Here is a 19884-nt window from a genome sequence, read left to right on the forward strand (position 1 = left end):
TTCTGGTACATGCTTAGAGGTACCTCAAATGGAAAACAAACAAACAAGCAAACAAAACAAACAAAAAAACAGAAAGAATATCCTCCATCTAACATGGAAATCCCTCTGTAATGGGTTTGTGCTTCTCTGCGATACCACGCAGCGGCTGGATTCCTGGCTGAAGCACACACATGAAATTAAACAACTGGCAAACCAGATGCACAAGCATCTGATAGACCATTAGGGGGATTAAAATATACCCATGTGCTGCAGCCCTAGCTACAAGGAGTGCCCCAACAACACAAAGTGTGCCTCCATACCACGAGAATCAAGCCGCCACCACCTTTATTTACAACAAAAGCCATCCCCTCATCCCCCCGCTCCCTTCCCCTTTCGCCCCGCCTCGGCGGCCATTACAGCCGCCCCCTCTCCTCTCCCCGCCGCGCCCCACGGCGCATGCGCGGCCCCCTCCGGGCGCGCGGCGGCGGGGGGCGGAGCTCCCCTCAGGGACGCTGCAACTCGCCGAGGGCGGCCGCGGCGCCATTTTGAATCGGTTGCGGGTGGAAGGCGGCGGCGGAGCGGGGAGGCTTCGCGTCCCCCGGGAATCAGCCGGCCAGGAGGGAGCGAGGCCCCGGAGATGGCCGCGAATCGCAACCTGAAGCAAGTGAGGATCGAGAATAGCTCGCCGGCGGCGCCGCTGGGCATGGTGGGGGGCGGCGGCGGCGGCCTGAAGGGCTTGCGAGGCCTGGAAGCGGAGAGCGAGGCGGCGGCGGCGGCCGCCATGGCGCTGGTGCCGGGGAAGGAGGCTGGGGACGAGGAGCAGGAGGGTGGCTTCACCATCGATATCAAGAGCTTCCTCAAGCCGGGCGAGAAGAGCTACACGCAGCGCTGCCGGCTCTTCGTGGGCAACCTGCCGACCGACATCACCGAGGAGGATTTCAAGCGGCTCTTCGAGCGCTACGGGGAGCCCAGCGAGGTCTTCATCAACCGGGACCGCGGCTTCGGCTTCATCCGCCTGGTGAGGCTTCGCGTGAGCCCCCGCGGGTCGCTTCGTGACCCGGCCTCTGCAGCTGGGAGCCCCCAGTCCCCCGCTCCCCGCCCTCCCCTCGCCGCTAGGAGAAGGCAGCAGCTGCCCCCCTCTCTCTTTTTTCCTTTGCTGCTCTTGCTGCTTCCTCTGATTCCTCCTCCTGTTCCCTTTTTACCTCCATCCATCCAAGCCAGAGGCCTGCATTGTGAGCGGCCTCCCCTGCCCCTTGCCTTGGGGTTTCCAGGGCACCACTGGGAACCCCCGCTGTTTTTGGGGCTGGTCTCAGGGTTTTACCACCAGTTTGCATAGCTCTGCTACGGGTGCTCCCGCAGCCTGTAACTCTTCCATGACAGGAAGATATGGTTGTGAAATCTACATTTTTCATGTAATATTTGTAAGGATTTTCTTTATTTAATTGGGAGCACTTAGCATACTTCAGGACTGGAAATGTTATCTCTTTGTGTCACACCAAATTTCAGTCTGTGCAGCTCACTACGAGTATAGGTTTGGCCTATGAAAACACAGTTAATTTTAAAGACTGGATTGGTTTGTTTTGAAATAATACTCTTGCACATCTTGAATGCTACAAATACACCATTTCAATATTGCAAAGAATTGGGAGTGTCGTTTGTCTGAATTGTGTCCAGATAAGACTAGATTTTAGGGTTCATACAATTCAATCAGTATTATCTTAAGCATGCAGAAAAAGCATCCTAAAAGCTTGTGATCCTGCATTTAAAATTTTCAATTTAACGTGTAGGATTAGTTTTAATGACTCCGTGCTTAGAAGGCTGTTTCATCTAGTTCTGAGAAAAGAACTATAAAGTTTGTAAACACTTAAAGTGTTTTGGGTTAACCTGGTTAATGATTTTTCTGTATATTTTACTGGTTAGGATTTTGTATCTTTTTGGTTCTTCTAGATAAGTGCAAAGATAAGTAGCAGTCTGCTATATGCTTTTGACCACGACAAAATCTCCCAACCTGAAATATTTTTCTGGAGGCAGTGTGATAGGTTTGCATATATTACCCAATTTTGTATGTAAGGTAAATTAAATATAGTATTTATCTGAATGTCCCTTTTCTGTTATATTTAGGAAATATACTGTTTTCTAACATTTCGTAGTAGGTTGAACTGGAAAATTGCCTGTGATCTAAAGAGTTCTTTAAATACAAGGCTTTTCGGGTATAATATTTGGTAAGAATTTATGAAATGAGAAAAAAAGCAGCTATTGAGACAGATTTGTGTTGTGGATATGGGTGCAGAAAGGCCATAAATGTGAGAGGAGTGAATATATGAGCAAAGAAGGTAATTTTGTTTCTTGATGAACTTTGAATCTATTTAGAGTTCATCCAACAAGAGTAATGAGCATGTGTGATATTTTCATTCAAATAATATTTTCATTTATTAAAAAAAAAGAAAATAAAACATTTTAGATTCTTTAGTATAATTTCTGAAAATATTGTTAACTAATATATGGATATAAAGACTTCAGTAGGTATATATGAAAAACTGTGTGAAGTTTTCAATTCTACTGAAAGCCTTTACCGAAGCAGCACGTAAGTCCTCTAATGTGCAACAAAAATTTACATCCAAGTCATGTTTTAGATTAAACCACAGGGAATGAAAAATGCATGTTCTTTCATTCTGTGGCTGGGAAATTTTGTGTAAAAAAGAATGCTGAATGACCCTAATGCAAATGTGCTCAAATTAAGGGAAGAGAAATTGCTACTTTTCTGGGGGAAAAATAACCAATGCAAAAGCAATGTCTGTTGTCTTTGCAAATAAAATATATAAAATATTTTATATCTTGAAAAAGGAATCTAGGACACTGGCTGAAATAGCAAAGGCAGAACTTGATGGTACAATTTTGAAGAGCAGACCACTTCGAATTCGATTTGCTACACATGGAGCTGCCCTAACAGTCAAGAATCTTTCACCTGTGGTTTCTAATGAGCTGCTGGAACAAGCTTTCTCTCAATTTGGGCCAGTGGAAAGAGCTGTTGTTGTAGTAGATGATCGTGGCAGAGCTACAGGAAAAGGTTTCGTAGAATTTGCAGCAAAACCTCCAGCACGGAAAGCTCTAGAAAGATGCAGTGATGGGGCATTCTTGCTAACAACGTAAGTTCACAGGTGTTTGTTTGAATTTGTGTTGAGTATGTATTTCTAATGTGAAAGAAAAAAAAAAACCTTAGGCATTCCCTACTTCTTATTATCAAATGATGAAAGTAATGAGGTGAGAAATTAAAGTGATTTACACAAATACTTGAAAATACACTTTTTTGTTTTAGTGTGGAGAACCACGTTTTTCTGCTGTTTACGCATCTTTTAACTACCATATTGGAGTCCAATAGCAATGTTTTGTTTCCCCCCCTTGTTTAGTAGGTCTTTCCTAATGAGGCTTTATTTCCACTGATTGAACTCTTTCTGATCCCAGTAACAATATGACAAAATATTCTTTTGTTTCTTGGCAAATGAATACACTACATTGCTGATATTTCTGTAAACTCAGGAAAATGGTTTTGTGTTTATTTCCATCAACAACTTTTATTTGTGGCTTGTTAAGCCATAAGTAATTATTTATTTTTTTTAAATAAATTTTGAACAAGTTGATGGCAGTTTCTGGAAATCTTTGAAGAGCAAGTAAGCTTGCATATTGCATCACTTCTCTCTAACATCTCTTATTTCTGTACTTGATGAAGAGAGTTGTTAACGGCTGTACTTTCACACGTTAACTTGTGACATTTTCAAATGTTTTCTTAGAGACAGTGTGAAGTGATAGATTAACATTCCCCCTTATCATTTGGGAAAGTAAGGCTGTGATTCCACAGCATTGAAGCTTGCTGCCGTCAAATCAGGGAATGTGTGGTTGCTTCTCTTCCTGCCCTGACTGTGCTGTTGATCTCTTAACTGCTTGAGAACTGTTTTTGTTGCTTATATAAGCCATTTGTGCTTGCTGAAAAAACATAAAATATTCATTTGTTTTTGTTAAGTTCATTTTTGACTGTTTCAGAAAGTGAAGAGATTGTGGATGGGGGAAAAAAAGTTTGGAACTCCTCTTTCTGGTGATAATCTCATAAATCTTGTCACTTAAATGAATTCTGATAATCCGACCCAAGTAGATGCATAGTAAATTCAATCTCAGGAAGTCTTTGTTATCAGTGGGCACCAGCAATTGATTCCTTTTTGTTCTTGTCTGGATTTTCTTGGCACTAGTGGTTGAGTGGAAGCCTGGTGAGCCAAACCAGGCAACTAATCTAGTTCAGTGAATGCTATAGAGTTACATGAGTACTATTCTGGGTGTGAGAGATGTGGCAGGGAAAAAGAAGCTAGGATACAAGGGAGGGTAGTCTTGATTTAGTAGCTGCTGGATAGTTTTGTTTGATGGACGTGATCATCTAACCATGGCCCGAGCGAGTAAAAAGTACTTGATCTTTGTCTTGCTTAAGTGGCTGACGTGTCCCTTAATGCACAGTTGCAATCATAATTAGTATGTCTGCTGCCATGCTATTTTTTTTAGTGTTTTGCTTCAGAATCAGGAATTTCACATTTTAGGTGAGATTCCTTTGCCTGAATAGATATATATTTCTTTCAAATCATGGGCCAAATGCATCAAAATGAGGCATTTGAAATGTGAATTTAGAGATTTAAAATTGTTCTTTTAAATCATCAGCTTGTTACCCCCACAAATCATTTGCATTTAAATGCTAGAACAGCCAGCAATTGTCATGCAGATAATTTTAGGAAAAATAGTTGCTAAGTTGTGCTCTGTGATTAGACTTTTTTTTTAATTGCCTCAATACCCAAAGGTTTCTTTTCCAGCTGTCCATGTTGTTAAAACACATTTTTTTTTTTCCCTCCCTGAAAAGATCCATACATGAAAGTGTGGAACAAAATGTTACGAGCTGGCATTCTGAAAATAGCAGCTTTGTAGCTCTTTTGTTACAATTTTAAGGTCTTGTTTGGGTGTTTCCAAAACTGATACAGAGTTTTTTTATACAGTTCAGGATTTTATTCTGCTATCCTTGCATTAGCTAACACTTGCCTCTGATCACTTATGCTGATACTGAGAATTCAAAGAATGAGCTTTAAATAATTTATGCAGAAGTCATTTTCTAATTATCATTGGAAAAATAATGCCAAATTACCAAGCCTTTTTAATTGCAGAGTAACCTTCAAAAGTAAAATTTGTAAATATGAGTAGGGGGAGTGCTGTGATTTGGGTTTGGTCATTTCCAAATGTAATCATGGTCACCACATTGCCTTTCTGATGAAAATGTTTTTGAGATTTTAAAAAATCTTTAAATATTCCTATACTTCACAATTAACATAACTACATAATGTAAGTTGTATTTTATAGGTAGAATAGCTAGTTTTGTGTGTAGAACCACTAATCACTTTCAAAGATAAAATTCCAACAAATCCTGATTTTAAAAGTTCTTATGTAAGGATTTGTAAAACTTAGGACTTCAAGGTAACATGCTATTTTTCTAGAGAGCATCTTCAAAATACCAAAATAAGATCTTAAACAGTTTATTTTATGGTTTTAATTATTGAACTGAAATTCTCTTCCAGAACACCTCGACCTGTTGTTGTAGAACCAATGGAGCAATTTGATGATGAAGATGGGCTTCCAGAGAAGCTAATGCAAAAAACACAACAATATCACAAGTAAGTTGTGTTTAACCTTATTTTAAAAATTTATTTAAGTTACTTTGATAACTTAGTAAATATACACTATTTTTTATTTCAAGTTTGTGTAATTGGAAGCAATATTTTGTATGCTTATTTTATACAGCCAAGAGCAAAGGCAGACTTAGGTCAATTAACTTCCCACAAAAAGGTGCCATGTCATTTTGTATTCAGAATTAGAATAGTTCAGTTGGAAGGGTGTTGCAAGGATCATCACGTTCAACCACCTGACCTGTTCAGGGCTAACCAAAAGTTAAAGCAGATCTTTGAGGGCGTTGTCCAAATGCCTCTTGAACACTGACAGACACGTAGCATTAACCATCTCTCTATGAAGCCTGTTCCAGTGTCTCACCACCCTCATGGTGCAGAGCCTTTTCCTAATGCCCAGTTTGAACCTCTCGTGACACAGCCTCGTGCTGTTCCTGTGCGTCCTGCCATCGATTCCCAGGGAGCAGAGACCGTCACCTCCCTCTGCACTTCCCTGCTCAGGGAGCTCCATGGAGCCATGAGGACACGTCTTGTCTCCTCTTCTCCAGACTGGACAACCCAAGTGTCCTCAGCCTCCCTTCACAGGACATGCCTTCCTGCCCTTTTACCAGCTTTGTTGCCCTCCTCTGTATGCTTTCAAGTACCTTAATGTCCTTTTAATGTTGTGGGGCCACACCCATGCTCAATATAGCAGGAGAATCACCTCTCTTGACCATTTCAGGAAGTTGCAGAGAGCAATGAGGTCTCCCCTGAGCCTCCTCTTCCCCAGACCAAACCCCCCCAGCTCCCCCAGCCGCTCCTCACAGGCCTTGTGCTCCAGGCCCTTCACCAGCTCCGTAGCCCTGCTCTGGACACGCTCCAGCACCTCCATGTCCTTCTTGTGCTGAGGGGCCCAAAGCTGAACACGGCACTCGAGGTGCAGCCTCACCAGAGCTGAGTACAGGGGGACAATCACCTCCCTGCTCCTCCTGGCTACGCTGTTCCTGATGCAAGCCAGGATCCCTCTGCAAGGTCCTACGTTCCCTAGAGTCAGCAGCACCTCCCTGTTTAGTATCAGCAGCACACTTGCTGAGGATGCATTCCACTCCTGCATCCAGATCACTGATAACAGTGTTGAACAGAACTGGCCCTAGAACTGAGCCCTGGGGAACACCACTAGTGACACCAGCCAGGTACAGCCCCATTGACTACAACCCTTTGAGCTCTACTGTTCAGGCAGTTTGTCACCTGGTGTAGCGTGCACCTGTTGGACTCTGCAATCTTTGTAGGTCTCTTCCAGCTGAACTGTTCTTTGACACAAAACATTGTAACATTTAGAATTGATTAGGACCTTTCTAAGTTCTCCTAATTATAGTAAAATTCAGACTTGAATCCTTAGTTTAACTTTTTGTGTTTTTATTAAAGTCGATGGTTTTCTGGTCTCCACTGAAACCAACTGGAGATTATTGATAGTGAGTGTACATTCTTCTGTGGACTTTCTCCAGAGAAGCTGTGGATGCCTCGTCCCTGGAAGTGTTTAAGGCCAGGTTGGATGGAGCCCTGGGCAACCTGGGTGGCATCCCTGCCCATGGCAGAGGGGTTGGAACTGGGTGGTCTTTAAGGTCCCTTCCAAACCACTCTGATTCTGTGACTTGGGGTGTGATCTGATTCTGCAGATTTGTACACCCACAGACATTATGTCCTCTGATTAGCCCTTTAACTGTTTGTAAAGTCAGTGGGATGTAAATCTTGGCAGCTTCTATGCTTCAGATAAAATTTTGAGCATAAAAGAAAGTCTTGAGGCCAAGGTGAAAGAAGAGTTCCATCATCTCATTAAAAAATAATTGTTGATTTTGAGATTTGATTACCATTTAGAAATCATGTTGCTTGAAACTGAAACCCTTACTCTGTTAAGCAGGTAAGCCTGCAGAATAACACTTAAAAATATAGCAGTGTTACAGTGTCCGCTGCTAGAATGTAAGATAAAATGTAGGCTCCTTTATTAAAGATTCTTGCTGATATTCTGATCTGTTCAGTAAGCCTTTCTATGCACTTAATTGCTTGTATGAATTGACCACTTTAGAAAGCTGAACAGTTAATCTAGTGTCACAGCTTAATATTTTGTACCATTATAAATACGATTTTTTACCTTCAAATTTGATAAATTGAACAGATTTTTATTTAGACAGTTTCTCTGCTCAGGTTAGTTATATTACCTTAACAGCTGAATTAAACATTGTCAAACTGGTTTACATTATAATAATCTGATTTAAAGTCAGGTCTACACTTGAAGTGATTATTCAGAAATTCTTCGGCTGTTATAGCTGTTGATGGAAATGTGTCCTTCTGTACATTTTAACTGCAAAATTTTTATTAGGGAAAGAGAACAGCCTCCGCGTTTTGCTCAACCTGGAACATTTGAGTTTGAGTATGCTTCACGTTGGAAGGCTCTTGATGAGATGGAAAAGCAACAGCGTGAACAGGTTGACAGGAACATTAGAGAAGCCAAAGAGAAACTAGAGGCAGAAATGGAAGCAGCTAGACATGAGCATCAGCTAATGCTGATGAGGCAAGGTAAAAACCAGATAATCTACTAGTATTATTTTTTTTTCTCAGATTTTCTTTCTGTAGCATATTGAGCTGTATGTTAAATGCAGAGATTTTTGCTAGATGCTATTTAATGAAATGCATTGAACTGAGAAAAAGGATGCTTCTTGACAACTGGCAGTGACGGATTAAGAAACTGAAAAGGGAGATTGCCTAGGTCTGTGTCTTCACTTAAGTTTGTCAAATGTAAGTAGTTTGTGTAAAGAGAATGAATGGTAGCTTCACGTTCATCAGTAAAATTATTATTCTGGTTTTGGTGTTGCTTGTAGTACAAGGGAGGACTAAGCACTGTTTTTGGGCCCTGTGCAGGAAGAAATTCAAATGATCCTTCCTATTTATTTGGACTGTCCCGTGCACCTCTGATACAATTTCAAATGTTCCAATAGCTAATTTTATTTTTTTCTTTTGAAACCCAACTGAGTAGTCTTATGTATGATCCTATAGGTAACCATTGCAACCATTCTTACAGTCATTCTTGAAATCCTGAAATCGCGTGTCCCTCTTCTGTAATTATGTGGGCTGGCTTTCTCCCTGGTCTTGCAGGAAAGAAAGCCCTTAGCAATTGCTTATGAGCCCTACCTTTGAGAATGGAGTTGGGTGGAGATGGCAGTAGGAGGGCAAGTACCTGGTACTTTCTGCTTATTAGCCTTCTCTCCAAAACACTTCCAAAATGTTGTAGACATGCAATTGCTACTTTTTGCATTGCTTTCCAGCTGAGGCCTATTGAACACCATTTGATTTTAGTTCACATTACAAGACTTCTGAGTCCTGATTTTTGATTTTGCAAAGACTTTCGATTTTGAAATCAGTTTCTCAAGGTTCTTTGCACAAATGCAACGCTGAAGTATTTTAACTTGTTAAAAAATCTTAAATGAAGGGAGATCATGGCTGACTAAAAAGATTCTTATCCTTAGCCTTAAATCATGACTGTTCAATAACTAACTTGAAAGTCTGAATAGGCTTTGTCATTTTAAAGGTATTTGAAGTTCTTGAGATTTTAAGTAGTAACGTTTCAAAATTTAAACCCACGTAACTCATGCAAACTTTCTGTTGCAATTATTTGGTGTTAAGAGTAAAGTTCTAAGTAATGTTTTTTTGTTGATAGGGCAGCATCCCTTTGTGAGAATTGTTCATCTTATTTTTTTTTCTGCTGACTTGAATGGCATTAAAAATACCTGCATGAGGTGGATAAGAATATTCACTAGATTGGTGGCATTAAAGCCACCTACATTCTTCATTTGCTTGGTTACATTGAATATAAATTCACAGTCTCTTAAAATCAATTTTAAAACATTATCTTAACTGGAAGAGAGTTTAAAGAAGCATGTTGTGTTTTCTAATTTAGTATTCCACTATTCAAGTTCTGCTGCAAATGAAAATTGTCATTAGGAAAAAGTTTACCTAGCCTGTTTTTTCTAAACCGGTGTCCTGGTGTTTAATAAGAATGCATGTTTTTATGAGAACTTGTACTGAAATACAGAGCATAATAAAATCAAAACCAGTTTTAAAATGCCAAATAGTTGTCATAGCACCTGAAATTGTCATATTTTAGATAAGGAATATTAATGTGATATAATGATGCACGTAATACACGGTGCCCCCCCATCCTTTTTTAATCAAGCTTGCATTAATTAGATACTTTTTTTTTAATTTTGTGTGTGACTACTTGATACTGATGAAGATGATTCAGTGCTGAAATTCAGTTTAGATATGTTTTTCATTGGCTTCACTAATTGTTAGTTGGCAGTGCTAATGATCCAGTTAGAGAGTTGTTACTCATAACTTATTTTCAGCATTCATCTACCTGTTGCCTGTAATTGAGGGCAAGATTAGGGATATCTTGCTTAAATTATCATGGCTGAATCATGTTCTGAACTGAGATAAGACAGTGGCTTGTTATTAATACAGATCTTAATGGTAAAAATCAGGAGAAAATGGTTTGGTGTGTTCCAAGGATAATAGGGTTCCTTTTAGAGACGATGAAGGAAAAAATGTTTCATTGTTTGAACAGATATTAAGATCCACTTTTTTATATGAAAAAGAAAAAGAATTACTCCTCCTGCTAAAGCGCCACTAGAATAGAAATAGTTTTGGTGCTAATATTCCAGTGAGGAAACATGCTTTTTCTTACTGTGGGAAGAGTTTTTTTCCATCCTCCTTGATTAGCAGTGCTTCTGCTTCATACTAAACAACTTGGAATTTTGCTAAGATACTTAGATTTCTGCTTATTGACATGCAGGTATATGACTTGCCAAGTTCTAGTGGTTAGTAAACATTAGTTCCATTTCTTTTTCTCTTACCAGCTTCAGGGTATATGAAAATCAGCTAGTTTTTCCTGTATTTTTACATTAGCTGCTTCTGAAACTTGCTGGTCTGAACTGTCTCTGGGAGTAGGTGGTTCAGACCATACCAAGAATATTTATTAGCAATGAGCTAATTTTAAGAAAGGCACTTTAAGAAAGATACAGTGAGACTTGAGGTATCAAAACCTAGAATTAATATTTTTGTATTGATTTCAAAGTGTGTTAAAAACAGTTATTCTGAAATATGAGATGTAAAGCTGCAGTATAGTAGTTGTCAGGAGCGAGAAGGATGAGTTTACTCCAGTCCATATACTTCTGTAGATGAAGGGAAAAGTTTTATAAAAATTGCTTTATGAAAGCTATGAGGACTTGCACTAGAATGTTCTGGCTTAAATACTTGGGTTTTCATGGTGTGGTATTAACGCTGGAGAGGGAGACTTCATTCTTTTGATATGTATAATTTTTCACTTTTAAGTGTCATGTTTTGACAGACTGAGTCAGAAGTGGTTTGTAAAGCAGAGTACGTGTTTCCATGTGTAAGTAAATTGGCATGATGTTTCGGATCTACATATTGCTGGTATGCTTCAGGCTTTTGTAAATATTACAATGGTGGTTAAGTGGTTTATCAAAATAATGGAAATCTTGACTAAATGTAACAAGAAACTTCATTCTTTGTTGGCTATATGGAAATCAGACATGTGCTTTCAATTCTTAGAATCTGAAAAAATAGCTAAAACAACCTAATCTGTTTGGATTTGTTATTCCTGCTTGCAGGATTAATTCCTCAGGTGAAAGTACACTTTCACCTTCAGTCCTATGTTCTGCAGGAAGTTGAATATTGAAGACTTTTTTTTTTTTTAGCACAAGAAGGTACTGAAGCTAATAGTCATGCTTTCTGGCTCTTCTATCACAGCTATCTGCTTTAGTGCAGGTTTATTTCTGTTCAGGGAAAGGGCCCGTCCCCAACATATGTCAGCTCAGAATTACCAGCATTGCAGATCTTCTAATATGAGCGGCTCTGTGCACAGCCTGAACATCCAGATCTGGATTTTCATTTGGCTAGTAAAGCTTTGTGCCAAGATTCTGCTGTTGACAAATGGTACTGAATCCAATTGTTCTGCTGACCTTTAAAGTACAAACAGTTTTGGGGACGGCAATAACCATAATTATGCCTTGAAAAAAATTTAGAGACTGGGAAAACTAGGACTATTCAACTTAAAGTAAAGGGAATTAAATAATAAATTCATAGCAATTAGTGATAGAAGGCAAAAAAAAAATCTTGTTTCAGTGTATTAATGTAAAAAACAAAAAAAGGAATGCTACATGAATAGAAAAGAAAGTAAAGACAACTTACAAGGAAATAATCTTTTTATATGCCCACCATGGGGTGGGCAATATTGAATGCAGGACAGATGGATTCTTGATCTCAGTTAAATCCTGAAACAATCAAAAAAAAAAAAACTAAAAAAAAAATTCAGTTGTATTCTGAAACAATCTGGAGGTTATTTTAAAAAGTTTGTGGCACTCCTTGAGTACAATAATTGGACAAGTCTGCTGTGGCATTTGCTGTTGAAAAGACACAGTCCTCAGGCTTTGTGATATGAGTGAATCTTCATTCTCTGATTTTTCAGAAGAAATGGGAGAAAAGCAAGCCTGCAAAATTTGCTTGAGAGAAAGGACTTCTATTGTCAATAAGGATATTATCTAGTAAAAATCTGGTAGTCGTTGTTAAAAGAAAACAAATACATAATATTTTGGTAAAGTATACTGGTGAGAAAGATTAAGTTGTAATATATGCTGCTGCAAGTTTGAAAATGATTTGTATAGCTAATAAAGGTGCTTTAGTTAATGTAGTGAAGGAAAACAGAAATATGTGGAGTATTTGATCTGGAGCATAAAAAACATGTAATAGGTGGTAGGGTGGAATTTTCGTCATGGTGTCCGTAAATATTGTGGCCAATGTATGAAGATAGAAAAAGCAACTGCTTTTATTGTAATGAGTGGTGGAACTAATAGTCATTGAAGAATGTGTGAATTTCCAGGGAGAAATCAGTATTACCTTCAGCTGGGACCTGCTTTTTAGACCATATAGCTATTCTCTCTGGTGGCATTAAAGATCAGGCATTTGTAAGTCAGTATAAGCATGGTCAAGTGATTAATCTCTATGGAGGCTCAGATCCTATGCACCTGACATACACTTCACTATTTTTGATGTGCCATGCAGTTGTTTGCAATGGATAGTGGAGAGTATGTACTGTGTTTGTTTTCTTGCTAGTGTGACTTCAGTGGTGCACAGCATTGAGAGAAGATTGATGCCTTGCCAAAGATGTAAAAGCAGGACATCTTCTAAGTGATTCATTTTTCCTACTGTTTTCTTAGTTTGAGGGCTTCAAATTTCTGTTTCTGCTTTGAAAGCATTCCCAGTCCTCTACCTTGACATGATTCTGTGAGACTTAAGTCTGGTGTGGTTTTTCATATGCTAAACTTAATTTTATGGGAAGGAACTAGTTAAATGCACCGAGAAACTCCTTTTGTTTTAAAATTGAATACAACAAGGACAGTCTGATGGCAGTAGCGTTTTTTAAGTTTCCATATGGTAGATTAAGAGCTTTCATCTTGATTACATTTTTAATCCTGTTAGATCTCATGCGACGCCAAGAAGAATTGAGGCGTTTGGAAGAACTTCGGAATCAAGAACTTCAAAAACGCAAGCAGATACAATTGAGGTATTCTGTCTTGTACTGTGTGAAGTTGTGGCAGTAATTTAAAAGACACAGCTGATGTCAGCCTGCATGAATTTAGATACTGTAGCATGTAGAACTTCTAATATGAAATACAAACATTTCTGCTATTTAAAAGTGTATCAAAAGCATGATGTGGTATGTTTCTGTTGATGTTCTACCACAGAAAAGTGGTGATTTATGCTAATATGAAAGAATGATTGCAATTATTTCTAGTACTTTTCATTTCAGCTCTGCTAGTTCTGTTGTAAATATCCGAGCCTAACTAGCTTAGAAATGTCTTCACATAAATGTTTCATATCATGATTTGCTTTGAACATCTGATGGAAGAAGCATAGCTGTGTAGTAGAACACACTTGTAAGATCTAGGGGTGTTCATATGTATGTGGAACAGTAGCATTGCGAATTTTATAACATTTTTAAATTTATAAAATTTAAGAAAATATATTAATTGAACCTGTGTATTTGGATTTCTACTTCAGCACTTCTTATATTAAATATCAGAAATATAGATGAGAGAAAAGAACAAAACGCTTTACAGAGTTAAAAAAAAAAAAAAAAAAATACGGCTTTCAGCAGTACTGAAATAATTTAATTTGTAGTGACTTGTTAGGGGGTTGGGAAGGAAGGGAAGTGTTTTAACCTGCTTACCAGTTAGAACAGGTAAGCTGTAGCTGGAAGAACGGTTATAGAATATACTGGTATTGTGAATACCTGTAAACCAGTTAAACAAAAATATTTCAATAATAAGCCTATCAGGCGGACTAGATTAGTTCCTTACACTGAATAAAAAAGTAAATAATGACTAGTTTTGCTTGTGCTCGATGTTAGCTCCTGAGACTGAGTGAACAGGTCATGAGTCTGAGTTGACATAGTTTTTGAAAAATATTCTAGGCATGAGGAAGAACATCGACGACGTGAAGAAGAGATGCTACGGCAGAGGGAACAGGAGGAACTGAGACGACAGCAGGAGGGAGGATTTAAGCCAAATTTCATGGATAATGTAAGTAAATTCTACCTGACTAAAGTCAAATTTGAAAATACATTGTACTTTTTTATATTCAGTCTATCTCATCAAGCTGCCTTCTTACTTACAGTCTTTCCTTCACTATTCCATCATTCTCATGAATGGAATGGTACAAATTTAGCAATGTAGTTACTTTCTTGTATGATGACACCACGCTTTTCCTACAATCTGGTGATGCAACATTTCAGTTACGTGAAGGTATTCAGATAAACATTTGCCTTTTTTTATTCAGGAAACTATTTTTTCTTGTAAAATTATTGAATTTAAGTGGGAGTCATGGGAATACCTAATGCTTCCATGAGGAGGTGCCCTATTTGGACTGAAGGTTTTAAATTTTAAAGCAGTTCAAACTATTAGTTTGTTTGAATTGCTTATTTTGTTTTATGCTGAATTTATTAAGTATAATACACTTCAGAAACAAATTGGGCGATGTTAACTTCATAAGGAGCCTGAAATCCCTCTCCCCTTTGACCCTACTGTAAGACTGAAGATGAAAATATGAAGATCTTTACCAAAGGAGACCAAAAGATCGTTTAAGAATGTTCTTCGCTATAATTTCTACATTACTTATATTAATAATTTAGGTCTGTTCTGCCTTTGAAGATTCATCCTGAAGGACTAGCAAAATAGGAATATCAAAGTAGTCAGCTTCTAAATATTCAGGATGATCTATTTTGGGCAAGGGTATGATTTCTATCAACCAAAACAATTAAATAAGCACAACCTGTATTAGGAATGCTTTAATTTCATGTAGGAGGGATACCTTTTACTGCTAAAGCTACTTTTAGAGAGGAAGCAACAAATAAGTGATCCACATAATACTTGTTTATACTATTATAATTATAGTCACTGGGAGAATTCTGCTCCTCTTTACAGGTACAACTTGATGCATAAAACAAAGTGCTGGTTTCTCAGCTACTTCCTGATTTTGGGCTTTGTGGAAGAACTAATTGTTCTACTTTTTGTACAGTAACGCTTCCTGTAGGACTGAGAAGACTATATTAAATATGTTCTGAGGCATTCTAAGAGAATTAGAAAAGATTTCCTGTTTTCTGCAGGACTTCTTTTCTTAGTGTTTTTAGTAAAGATGGTGGGGAAACAAAAGTGTTCCTTTGTGATATTACTAACTTACCAGTTGATTTTACTGATTGTGTTTGAGAAACTTGCAGTAGAAAATAGTCAATCTTCTATTTCCATATGTGCTCACATTGTAAAAAAGAAAAACACTTTCAAGCATGCAATTCCTTTGGGGGTGACGAAGATCAAGAATTTAATACTTATGTCCCTTAGTGCGTTCCAACTTATTAGTAAACTGTCATATTTTGTGAAATAGCGTGTAATGATCATCTGATGTAATTTACAAGTGATACTCTGTGATCCCAACTTCTGCAGTGCCAAATATGAGATTTCATGGCATGTTAATATTCTAATATAACATTTTCTGGGGTAGTCCAACTTCCTGACCATATAAACTGTGTGTCAAAATCGTCCTGTGCCAGAGCCAGGAGATCCATGTTGCTCACTGCAGAGAGCTGCAGGAAGAGGAAGCTGGGGAGCCATCCCACAGGGATGAGATGGGATTAGCTCCCTTGGATTCTTTTGTTGTCAGGAGGTAGTGGCCTAAACCCTGCAGTTTAAGGCACTGGGAGAAGCAGGTAACATTGGCCACAGCAACTGCTCTGCTGGTTTGCTTCTTGCAGCTCTCTGAGATAAGGTTACATGGTTTCTGTGCTTGAATTGCTTGCCACAGGTTGGCCATCCTTCAGCTGGTGCATTTTTAAATTCCTAAGTCTGCATGAATAGAAACTGTTGAAGTTTTTGTGCCTAGATGGGGCAAAAATGTAGCATAAGTAGGGAAGAGGAATGGTTCAGATGGAAAGCACTTCAACCACTATGCATAATTTTTGTGACTTTTACCTGATGAAATTTTTGAGCAGAGAAGTAAAGGTGGAAGAAAGCTTTGGAAGAGTGTGTGCAACTCTCCGACAGAGTTGATTATTGAAATCCTTCATCTGGAATTAATGCACTGCAAGAACATATAGATGCAGCTGTGCAGTGAAAAGCCTACTAGAAGTGGTACAAGCTGTATACAAGAATATATAGTTAGCTGTTCCGTTTTTAACGTAATGCAAACTTGAAGTGGCATATACAATAATTTAAGTATTCTGGTCTTGTATTAACTTCTATTTTACATGTAGTGTCCTTTAAACCTTAAGAGGAGGAATTAAAATTGGAAGTGATATATTTTTACTTTAACAATTATTTCTAACAAGGACGGCCTATCATTCTACAAGCATTCATTCTAACATGTCTTTAGACAACCATACTTAAGTCGTAATGTGTGAATGGGAGTTTGAAAAAGCCTTTGTGTTTTGAAACAGATAAGAATTTTAAACCAGTTCTGAGATTGCACAATGATACTTTTTTTTTTTTTGATTTAGTAGAATTTCTAATACAGCTGAAGTTTTTGATGTATTCTTACTTTATTTACTGTAAACAGACTTCATTTGGTAGTTTCTCCTAGTCCCATTGTTACCATTGTGCATACGGTGAAAAAATTATTCTCTGTTTTAAGGGTTTAAAAATTGTTTCTTTCTTAGCAGTGTATTTTATGATACTGGTGGAATGGTTTTTACCATATTGGATCTCAAACTCTTTTGGCATAACTTCCGTAACGTATTAGAATCTTCTGCCAACCATGTATTTAGAAAGAAAATGATAACGTTCTAATGCTTGTTTTTATCTCTTAAAAGCTTTGAAAAGTAAGCTTCCTTCACTTATATCCTATCCCTTTTTACTGTTCAGTATGAAAGGAGGACACATGGTAAGTGCAATGGCAAACAGATTTGGAACTTGTCATATAAGGCTGCTGTATTAGGCTTTCCTGTTTAAAGTTTCATTCTGTATCTTTTTTCTAATTTGTTAAACTTTATTTTCAGTATTACCTCTTTGGAAAAATGTCTTGTGGTCAGCTAAGCCAGTTACTTGGTTTAGTTAGTTGATTTAAAAAAAAAACAACTTTGAGTGTTTTCAGTTGCTAAAGCATTCTTTATCATCATGTTGTATATTAAAAAATACACTATTACTGTATAGTGAGCAGCCTAGTGATGCCCAGGCAATTTATCGAGCTAGTTGAGTGATCACTAGTAGGTAAGTTACTTAAAAACTCTTCCATATTGTTTAGGGTTTTCCACCCCGCTTTCTAAAGTTTTGTTAGTTGAAATCTGCTGCTAAAGCTCTCTCTATATCCATTCTAATTCCATGGTAGCTTAATCAGGAAACTTTTGCTGTAGTATTTTGTCGAATTTTATTTTGCATACATGTTTCTTGCTAAAAGAGGAGCTTGCTGATAGAGATTAGAAACAGTATTTTATTTTTCAGCAGCAGAAATATATTTTAAATTAAAACACAGTACTTGTAAATGCTGTTATTATGGTTAGCAAATCATGAATGGCTTATGGAGATATCGTTAATTCTGAATCAGAGCCTTTTCACTAAATAATTCCAGTACCAGGAATTATTTTTAGTTGATGCCACTTATTTAGAGTGAAAAGGGAATGATTTATTTTAGTGTATTGAAATAGTTTTCAAGTCTTTACAAAAAGAGACCAAAATATGTAGAAGTTATAGTCTTAGAGTTTTTATGGAGCTCATATTTATTTCCCTGGTAATACTGCAAAATATTGTAAAGGTGGGTATTTTATGTGATGAAACAGTAGCTAGAATACTGCCTGACAGCTTACAGCTGTTCCTACTGATGGTTTGAAGAGAGTGAGATTTTTTTCTTCTTTCCTCTTTGCTCCCACCCCCACAAGGAAACTTCCCCCTTTTCAAGTGTAACTTGCGTAGGTAAGAAACTGTTGCAGGGTCATCAGTTTTAACTTCTAAAAGCTTACTGCTCTTTTGTGTAAGACTTCATATATGCATAATTCATTTTTTACTCATCTAGTTTTTGCAAACTCTAGAAGATTGGTTTGCTTTCCTTTTATTTTCTTAGAAGCTTCACTGCTCAGGTATGTTGCAAGTACGAGCATAAAGTGGCAGATGCTGAAGCAGTGGAGGTTGTTCCAACAGCAAAGACTAGTGGAGAAACAAAACAAAAAGCTGCTTGAAACAAAAGCTGCAAGGTCATGGAGAACATAGGGATAAAAAAACACGTCTTAAAACAGCATTCAAGTTCGTAGCTTCAGCCATGCAAGAAACTTGATTGATGTAATTCGATGCATTTGATATATTTAGTCTAAGAATTTTGTCCTCCTTCGCAGGAGTTCATAAATGAAGCTTCCCTTTTTTTTATTTTTTTCAACTACTTTGAGCCTACAGTGATACATCTTAGGGATGCCCCATAGAAGTATTAGATATTTTTGAGAGAAGAGATGAGATTTCCTTAGTCTTCCATAATACAGCAATAAGATTTTGTTCCTGGGGACTCCCTAATGAATCAAACTGTGTTTTTTCCATCTTCTGATTCCGTTATGCTCCAAAGTCCCAGTTATATAGGAAGTCTGAATTCCCACTGTATGCAGAATTCTTTCTTTGTTCAAAACAAAACTAAGGTAGATTTCCAGTAATAAATTCACTGATAAAAGTTTCCACATGTCTTTTCAATTTTGATCTGTTCCCTACTAATAAATTTATTTTGTCTTGACAGCCTAATGTACTTGGTAAAACTAAGGGTGGTGAAATTTTGTCAGATTATGTGATTATAATCTGTTTCTAAACGAACTGCTATAGAATTAAGCTGCATTATGAAAAAACCTCTTTTATAAAGTTTGTTTGGGAGAGCTGAATTGCCTCTTTTGCAATCCAGCATACATACACTTGTGGAAAAAGAAAGCAGTTCATTTGACGCCTTAAAAATATTATAAGGTGAAAGAAAGTAGCTTGGAGAAAGGCAAACCCTTAGAACTAAGAAAAAAAGCTGACAAGTGATTCCTGCTTTCTTGGCAGTGATTTTACTTCAGTGATCAAGTTTCTTCCTGTGCACAAGGCAGCATAGGCCATTCAGCAAGCAGTTTATAAAAATACAGCTTGTGTTTTTGTGGGTGGTCTTGGTTTTGGCAGTAACAGTATTTTTTTTTTTTATTTTTCCGGGCTTGCAATGATATGTATTCTTAGATAACTCAATTTTGCATTCCTTCTGCCCCTTGGTGTTTTAGATACATATTTTGTTGCCTTAGGTAGGAAATACACTTCACAGATTCTGAAAAATTATTTTCAGCCTTTAATTATAATGTTGGTATGAAAACTATTTAACTGTGATATCTGCTTTTAGTACAAAAAGACATTGCATAAAAAATCAATGCAGAACTTCAATCATCTTAATGTAGTATACTATGTGCTTATGTACATATACCAAAGCTGTTTGTGGAATAAGTTATTTTTTGATTTTAACTGGCATTTATTTTATGACCATTTTAGGATGGTTCATAATTGACTTTCTAGATTGATTTGTATGAAGGATACCACTAAGGTAGTTTTCCAGCAGTGGAGCAAAAAATCATTGCAGTGTTCCATTTCATTTGTAACTTTATATTTCATTA

General features: G+C 37.6%; 1 protein-coding gene across 12 annotated transcripts in view; it reads left to right on the forward strand.

Moving 5' to 3' along the window:
* The first annotated feature begins 453 nt into the window (after positions 1-453).
* PSPC1 (paraspeckle component 1) overlaps positions 454-19884 on the forward strand; it is a 67001-nt gene continuing 47570 nt past the window's right edge. For 9 of the 12 annotated variants that reach the window (XR_011806506.1, XR_011806504.1, XR_011806505.1 and 6 more), the window contains exons 1-6: positions 455-997; positions 2824-3125; positions 5580-5675; positions 8041-8237; positions 13215-13299; positions 14209-14317. Coding sequence is in view for 3 of the 12 variants with exons in the window: in XM_072032714.1 (XP_071888815.1) it covers positions 617-997; positions 2824-3125; positions 5580-5675; positions 8041-8237; positions 13215-13299; positions 14209-14317; positions 15218-15235 (1188 nt within the window). In the remaining 9 variants the exon portion in view is untranslated. Of the gene's footprint in view, positions 998-2823; positions 3126-5579; positions 5676-8040; positions 8238-13214; positions 13300-14208; positions 14318-15217; positions 15251-19884 lie in introns of those variants that run through there. The other 3 variants (XM_072032714.1, XM_072032713.1, XM_038175506.2) reach the window with 3 other exon arrangements.

This window comes from Anas platyrhynchos, chromosome 1 (assembly GCF_047663525.1).
Source record: "Anas platyrhynchos isolate ZD024472 breed Pekin duck chromosome 1, IASCAAS_PekinDuck_T2T, whole genome shotgun sequence".
Taxonomy (NCBI): domain Eukaryota; kingdom Metazoa; phylum Chordata; class Aves; order Anseriformes; family Anatidae; genus Anas; species Anas platyrhynchos.